Below are 8,612 nucleotides of genomic sequence, written 5' to 3'. Positions count from 1 at the left end.
AAAACATGTTCTACTGCTTCTTGAGTATAAAACCCAGTAACACTTAAAAACTGTCATTTACACTTTGTATTATTCTCTTTTAACCCTTCTCTTTTCTCGGGGTCAAGGTGACCCAGAGGCCAGAAAACAAACGCCATTGTTTTATCCCTTGTGTTGCGTTCGATTCAAGGTAAACGACCTCCACTATTGCATATGGGTTGACCCAGATATATCACAAGGGATACCACAAACACATTTATTTTTCGGGCCTTTTATCTTCACCCTGAGATAATAAAAAAATACTTGAAATTCTCTTTTACGGTTGTTTTTCACCTGCTTTTGAAACTGTCCATGCGGTGTGCTTGACTGCTGTGAAAGTCAAAGTAATGTATACTTGTTTTTGTTTTTTTTAGATGTTTAAATTAAGTGAATTTACTCATATACTCGTCTTTTTGTTGTTATAACCCTGTTAGATAAAATATTGCATTATTATGCATTGATATTTAAGGGGTAAAATGAAACATAATTATGTAGAACACAAGGTAAATAATACGTTTTGTATCCAAAACCGTTCGTCTCTGAAAGAAGAGCTCTCGCCTCGACAAGAATCCTGAATGGAACAGACGACGATGACGTGGCGATCTGTGAGCTCCATCCCCGCACAAGATGATCGACACCGACACCACTTTGACGTGACAAACGCCACAACTATGCATTTAACTCAGAGCTTCAGCAAACTCGGCCTCAGGTAACGTACAGAAAGGATTTATGACAAACATTTAAATGTCACTAGTTTGTTTCCGTACACAGCCCGTGGCTCGCTAGCGTTAGCCACCGAGCTAACGCGTTTAGAGTTTAAACTTGTTCACATAAATGCCAAAATAATGCAAGTTATACACTCGTTTCGACTGTTTTGGTTGCGTTTCCACGGCTGGTCGTTGACAAGTGTCGATGTTTGACTCGGTATCGTTCGACTAAGTTGTTATTTGATGCTGTTGTTGCAAACATGAGCTACTGTGGTTCTACCATGACTCAGCCATGCAACAGGTTGCCAAGGTAACGTTTACTTGTATTATTACTAGTTGTTTTTAAGTTGTCTCCTGTAACTACCAGGTTATTAGAGTACGATTTATAGCGTAATTACCACTTCACAGTCATGTCTACTTTACTAAATACTTCAGTATTTTGATTTTAAATCCCTCTATTTTACATTTTGTATTCCGTCAATGAGATCTATTGAAGCTACTAACTATATATACTAACTATAACTTACTAACATAGGTGGGAAAAGTCAGTGTAAAACAGAACGACTGTAAAAAAAATAATTTCAGACAGTCAACAATTGTATGTTGCTTTACTCATTTTTTATTCTCATTTATTCTCTTACTCTAAATGTGTCTTTTCAAGATTATATTTCAAGTTTTTCTTGGACCTCAAAGATAATTTCAAGGTATATTTTATACCGTGTTCAGTATATATATATATATATATATTATATATCAGTAAACAATGAATAAAATGAAATGACGAGTTTAGTATTTTGCTTGTGAGTCTTTTTCAGTTCTTGTACATATGTTTTTATTTAAAAATGTTTTCTTTTTTATTTCCCTTGTTCCCTTGAAGCTTTACCAGCCTCTTCATCACAGTCACAGAATATCACATGTTCCTTAAGTTTAGTTGACGACAGTAAATAAACACATAAAAGACATTTTAGTTAACACTAACTATTGTGACAGGGATGGATATAGATACTCGATACCGTAATGGCACTGGTTTTTGAGGTACAGTCAACAACAACATTGATGATTAAACTGGGTTTAGTGCTTTGTTTCATTATTTGATTTAATTTTTTTAATACATTTCTTTCTCACTCAAGCACACGCATTGAACCCCCAAATTAAACTGACAGAACCTCAATTTAAAAATTCACGGCATTTGTTCTTAAAATGTAGCTTTGATTTTGAAAAAAAAATCAGCAGCATATCATTTCCAGCAGCATATGAAAAATAACCAAGCGTTGGTTTCAGATAAAACATAAACCTACCCTTTGTATTCTGAATTAATATATGAGCTTTTCTGTTCTCATCTTATGTGACATGTTTAATATGGAAGTGACCTGCAAGAACTGCCCAGAACTCCAGACCTCAGCCGACAGTTTCTGTTCCAGACTTATTTGATGAGTAAAAAATAGTGAAATATGTTTATTAATCTATTATTTTGATTCACAACTTGTGCATTAAGACGACCTCACATGACACCCAAGTGTGAAATAAACAAGAAAAAAAAAAAAGAGTCTCAAAAGGAGAAAAACGGATGACAACATCAGTGGGCTTGGCAGTCTTCGCTCGTCCTCTCGGTTGAATGGACTCGCTAATCGTTCACCAAAGTACTTTCTCCTCCATTCATTCCACTTATTCTTCAAAGTTGGGCAAACACTTGCGTATGATCAAACAGGAAAGGAAACCTGAGAAGGAGAACCGGAGGGAAAAGGAGGAGACTCAAAGAGATTGTAATCAGATATTCAAGTGGGACGGAGCTCGGCTGGGACGGCGAGTTTGTCACAGGATGCGTGCGAGAGAGAATAATGCCATGACGAGTACAGAGGCTTCTGGGCAGAGGCGACGAAAGACGGGTGAATACATGCATTCCTCATACGGCGGGGCTGTGTCAAGTACTGGGCGATGGGAAATATGGGCCATGTATACAATAGTGACAATACAGGCTTTCTTTGGCTGTGACTGCTGTGTGAGAGCGTATGGAAGCGAACAGATGAAGTGGAAGAAAGGAGATGAATGTGTTTTCTCTTCAGCTGTTGTGTCTTACATCACTCACCTCATAAAAGTGTGTCTTTGCTGTTTTTTTCAAAAGCCATTTCATCAATTAATAAGTATTCATGACGTCATTGCTCATGAATCATTTGAAAGATCTCAGGTGAAGAAAAAGTCTTGTGTTAAAGAAGATGCATATGTTGACTTTCACTTATAGCTTTGACACATTTTGTAACTTTGTTTCAGACGTGTGTGCAAACAGGACGACCTCTTTCGACAGAGGGAAATTCAAAATGTAGTTTTAAATTTAGTTGTACAAAGCAGACAAATTGGCTTGTTTTAATCAGTCAGTCTAGAGTTTTTTTCTTAATTTTTGCTAGTTCTAAACAGAACAGATGCATGAGCGGCAGCTGTTTGAAGCCATACAAGTGGAAGACTATGAGAGAGGCTTTAATGTTTTTCTTAATACTAGACGAAAACAGTTATTTTTGAAACCTATGCTTGAAGATAGAAAAGTTGTTATTTACTGTGTACATGATCATGTAACTGTATGTACAGTTTAATTGTCGTCTGGTTGTTTAAACATTGCTAGTTCAGTTAGTTGCGAAACAACCTGCGTCTTTTGTCCTTCAAATCCATTTTCCAGGTGAAAAGAAACTTGTGCAAGTTGAGGCGCAGACACTGGTCCACCTAACACCAGACTTCCTTTCTTTATACAGTTCTGTGCGACCTTTTTTTATCTTTGTAAAGTTTACATTAGCAACAAAGAAAAGCGACAATGTTGACCTGCTGGGTTTTTACACAAAAAAAGGATGAAGGATTAAAAGTCAAACAAGAACAGTCATGTTTACCGAGACACGACACTCTGGTAGCTCATGTTTCTGGTCGTAGATTTCAGCATTTCTATCTCAATAAAAAGAATATTGTGTTGTGAAGTGTTTCGGTATCCAGCAGACTTGCACAACATGTACGTTTCTCGCCACTTTCCTTCCGAGTTACGAAAGTGACACCCTTTAGATGTATGTATTGTCCGGAATCTGACGATCTGTATCATGTTGATGTAGCGATACTGCAGTAACAAGGATATATTTGTAGTATTGTCGAGTACTTGACTCTGGTGTAGAATATACAGACCACATGAATCTTGACGAAATCGTAACTGCTTTATTTTATTTTTTTAAACCAAAATATGTCCAAACATCAGCTTTAAAAGCTCCTCAACTGTATCCTCTTGTCCCCAGTCATTGCTGGGATCACGCAGGACTTTATTGTTCCTTTATCTCCGAAGGACGTAATGTCTGCTGCTGAATTTTTTTTATTATTTTATACAAATGAAAGTCATAGAAAAATAAATAAAATGTGATTTGCATTGAAAAAAAAAGCTTTTTTTTTTTTTTTAAACCAAAATATGTCCAAACATCAGCTTTAAAAGCTCCTCCACTGTATCCTCTTGTCCCCAGTCATTGCTGGGATCACGCAGGACTTTATTGTTCCTTTATCTGCGAAGGACGTAATGTCTGCTGCTGAAAAAATGTTATTATTTTATACAAATGAAAGTCATAGAAAAATAAATAAAATGTGATTTGCATTGAAAAAAAAAGCTTTTTTTTTTTGTGTTAAACCAAAATATGTCCAAACATCAGCTTTAAAAGCTCCTCAACTGTATCCTCTTGTCCCCAGTCATTGCTGGGATCACGCAGGACGTTATTGTTCCTTTATCTGCGAAGGACGGAATGTCTGCTGCTGAAAAAATGTTATTATTTTATACAAATGAAAGTCATAGAAAAATAAATAAAATGTGATTTGCATTGAAAAAAAAAGCTTTTTTTTTTTTTTAAACCAAAATATGTCCAAACATCAGCTTTAAAAGCTCCTCCACTGTATCCTCTTGTCCCCAGTCATTGCTGGGATCACGCAGGACTTCTTTGTTCCTTTATCTGCAAAATATGTAATGTCTGCCGCTGAAATTTTTTTATTATTTTATATTTTATACAAATGAAAGTCATAGAAAAATAAATAAAATGTGATTTCTATTGAAAAAAAACGTATTGCTGTTGAATATCAATAAGGTCGAGTGAAGAAATGTTACGATTTCTTTTTTTTCACCAAAGTTAACATAGATTTCTCTGCTCTACCGACAGCTGCTGCAGATGATAACGTCACTTCCATGAACTACCTCAGTGTTTCCCTACAAGGCCTCTCTCTGGCCTGGGTCTCCATGACCCAAGCGGCCTCCTCGGACACGCGCCTCCACCCCAGATGGAAGGTGATCGCTCTGATGACCCTGCTGGCCGTCGCCCTGACGCTGTACATGCACAGATCGTCGGGCAACAGAGACTCGAATTCAAATCCTAAAAGCCAGTATCAGGATCTATTCGAGGACCTCCACCACCACCACCGGAGGAAAGAACGACGAGCGTACAACGCCACGTATCCTCTGAGTCCTCCCGTGAAGACGCCGCTCGGCGTCAGGTACCGGATCGGCGTCATCGCCGACCTGGACACGGCGTCTCGCAGCGAGAAGGACCAGACGTGGTTCAGCTTCATGAGACTCGGACACCTGACCGTGTCCCACGGCGCCGGCCGCCTGCAGGTGGAGTGGGACGCCGACACGGTCACTCTGGAGAGTCACCTGGCCGAGAAAGGACGAGGTAAAATCCGACACCTCGGGGTGAAGAAGTCTGATCCGAAATGTAACCGAGTGTCCCGCAGGGATGGAGCTGTCGGAGCTGGTGGTGTTCAACGGACATCTGTACAGCGTGGACGACCGCACGGGGGTGGTGTACAGGATCGAGGGCAGGCGGGCGGTGCCCTGGGTCATCCTGCCCGACGGGGACGGATCTGTATCCAAAGGTCAGACGCTGAATTAGACACTGTCGAGCTCAAATCGCCTCTTAAGTCAGAAAAGATGAAGTAATAGTAAATTATTCAGACCATCATTTAAAAAGTTTACATAGAAACCAGTTTGAAAACTTTCATCATTTCTGGAATCAAATTCTGAATCATGTGTAATGAGATTTTCATAAGAAAACAAGTGAACTGGAAAATCTGCGAAGCAGCTCACTTTTTATTATCTGTCTGTCTGCAGGTATTAATTGATCTACCTTTCCAGTATCTGTTCACCTGTGTAGGTAGATTTGTTTCTGTACTGTTCAGTACGAAAAATGTTGCTTTAATCAAAAATATTTATAGTTTCTTTTAAAAACATTTTCAATAAAGAAAGTTACTTCAAACCTTTTCAATCACAGTAAATTTACCTTAATAAGAAAATAAACCAGTTTGTTTTTAATTGAAATGAAAAATGTTTTTAATGTTTTTCTTTTTATGTAACTTTTTCTTTTTACTAAAATAAAAGTTTTTTTTTAATGAATCAACAATTTTTTGATGAAAGGAACTTTTTTTCCCATTTTTGTTGAGATATATTTTTTAAATGGCAGCAACTTTTTGTATCGAATAAACTTTTTTTTAGTGAATAATTGAAGAAAAAAAAAAAGAATCCACCCATTTTTAATTATCCATCGAGCCCTCATCAATACTGCAAATCTTTCCATCCTGTTGGTCCATCTTTAAAAAAAAAGAATTTTAAAAATGAATGATTAAAAAAAAAAGACCAGAAAATGTTTATATTGAATTTTAAAGGATACAAATTAAAAATATATATTTTGAATTATTAATAATCATACAGTGTAAAAAATGATCTTATTCATGTTGGCAATATTTGACCAGCATATATAGTATATATTTTGATGGTACTAATATACATACACAAACGCTCACAAATCTCTCAAGAGATTTGCGGATCCAGATGGTATTACAGAAAAATGTAGGCATTGGTTTATTGCCCTTGTCAACATTTTGTTTAAATAAAAAACAAATCTTGTTTTTCCAGTTGTTTTGCGGAGAGATGAACATGTGTTATAGGATGAGAGGAGTTCCTGGAAAGCCACTCTTGGGATTGAGTTTGGGTTGAGGTCTTCATTTGTGTTCCACTATGTGCAGGGTTCAAGGCCGAGTGGCTGGCCGTGAAGGACCAGCGCCTGTACGTGGGCGGTCTCGGGAAGGAGTGGACCACGACCTCCGGAGTAGTCGTGAACAACAACCCAGAGTGGGTGAAGGTCGTGGGTCGCCACGGAGACGTGGAGCACGAGAACTGGGTCCCGCACTACAACGCCCTGCGAGGGGCGGCGGGAATCCAACCTCCAGGTGCTCAGACTCTCTCATTTATTGTGTAGTTTCTTCTTCTCAACAAGAATCCTCCTCAGGCTACTTGATCCACGAGTCGGCAGCGTGGAGCGACCGTCTGCGCCGCTGGTTCTTCTTGCCTCGCCGCGCCAGCCACGCCCACTACGAGGAGACGGCGGACGAGCGTCGCGCCACCAACCTCCTGCTGTCCTGCGGCCCCGACTTCAAGCACATCAGCGTGGGCCACGTGGGCCCCCTGGACCCCACGCACGGATTCTCGTCCTTCAGGTTCGTGCCGGACACGGACGATCAGGTGGTCCTGGCGCTCAAGTCCGAGGAGGACGCGGGAAAGATCGCCACTTACATCATCGCCTTCACGCTCGACGGACGAGTGCTGATGCCCGAGACCAAGATCGGGGACGTCAAGTTCGAAGGTTTGGAGTTTATTTGAAGAAGTATATCAGTAACATAGGAATAGTGAATGGTTGAATTTAACATTTAAAATCTATACATTTTATCCATTTAAAAAAAAAGTTTTTTTTTAAGCTTTTAACTATTTTGTTGGGATGATTGAATTAGTAATTATTAGTTGTTTTTAATTTAAAAAAAAATAAAAAAAAAATGGGATTCCTTTCAAAAGAAAATAATTTTCTAAATTCCATTTTTTATTCCTTTTAAATGATATATTTATAATATTTGTGTAAAAAAAAAAATCGTTTTTAATAAATGTACAAATTAAAATGGATAAATTATTGAATCAAACATTTTAAAAGATAGTCACTACTTAAAAAAAAAGGAAACATTTTATTTAAAGGAAATTAAAGTTTAAATTAAAAATGTTAAATTCAACCATTCAATAATCTGTTTAAACTGATTTACTTCCAAAGACGTGTTTAACACCCGCTGCACACTTTATAATGCAAAGGATTCTTGGTTAAACAAAAAAAAAGGGACTAGGAATTAGCTTCCTTTCTGCTAATATGCTGCTAGCCTATTTCTTCTATAACATTTCAACGTCTACACTGAAAGTTTATAACACGTTTAATGACACTGATTTATTTTTATACTAAACCTATGGAACATAGTCTTAAATATTAACTACCTCGGATGTTTGACTCGCATCTGATATAAAGACCTGCTAATATATCTCAAGACCAATATCTCAACGTCTGTGTCAACATGTATTTTATAAATTATTTTAAACAAGTAAAGTGTATCTCATTTCATTTATTAACTACCAATTTGTTCGTTTTTAAAAACTCCATTACAAATTATTTTGTGTTTGGGAATTTGGGTCGGACGGATTCCACGTAACAAAAGCGGTAAATTTGTTGGCATCGTTTCTCTGGCGGAAGTTAAGAGAGATTATTTTGGACGCCAAACTCACCGACTGATCCATCCAATCGGATTAAACACTAGGCCTCCCGCTGCGTGTCGGGAACGTGTCGGGTTTCATCATTTTCAAACTTAAAGATATACTTTTTGCCAACTTTCTTGCAAGAAAAGAAAGGTATTTTATTGTCTTTAAAACTAAATATAATTCAGCTGTCGTTGGCGTTACTTAGTGACCAGTGGTGACGGGTCGATGAAGCTTCATGAAGCGTCGTCCTCGTTTCCACTGTCCACTGGATGGCGCTCTTTGCTTTAAGATCTCTGTCTTTGAGCGACTATTAAAATGAAACT

At 38.1% G+C, this 8,612-nt stretch overlaps 1 protein-coding gene across 2 annotated transcripts; it reads left to right on the top strand.

Moving 5' to 3' along the window:
* Positions 1–612: 612 nt before the first annotated feature.
* cant1b (calcium activated nucleotidase 1b) lies at positions 613–8,140 on the top strand. Of its 2 annotated transcripts, XM_087805283.1 has the most exons (6): positions 630–727; positions 2,434–2,611; positions 4,889–5,398; positions 5,460–5,600; positions 6,747–6,950; positions 7,010–8,140. In XM_087805283.1, the coding sequence occupies exons 2-6, from the start codon at positions 2,545–2,547 to the stop codon at positions 7,378–7,380; spliced, it is 1,293 nt and encodes a 430-aa protein (XP_087661409.1). In that variant the 5' UTR covers positions 630–727; positions 2,434–2,544; the 3' UTR covers positions 7,381–8,140. The 2 variants fall into 2 exon arrangements, with proteins under 2 accessions (XP_087661418.1, XP_087661409.1); XM_087805292.1 differs by lacking the exon at positions 2,434–2,611 and having other exon boundaries at positions 613–727.
* Positions 8,141–8,612: the final 472 nt, after the last annotated feature.

The sequence above is a fragment of the Callionymus lyra genome, chromosome 1, assembly GCF_982586985.1.
Source record: "Callionymus lyra chromosome 1, fCalLyr1.hap1.1, whole genome shotgun sequence".
Taxonomy (NCBI): Eukaryota; Metazoa; Chordata; class Actinopteri; order Syngnathiformes; family Callionymidae; genus Callionymus; species Callionymus lyra.
The sequence above is the reverse complement of the archived record's forward strand: the minus strand, read 5'-3'. Positions and strand labels throughout refer to the sequence as shown.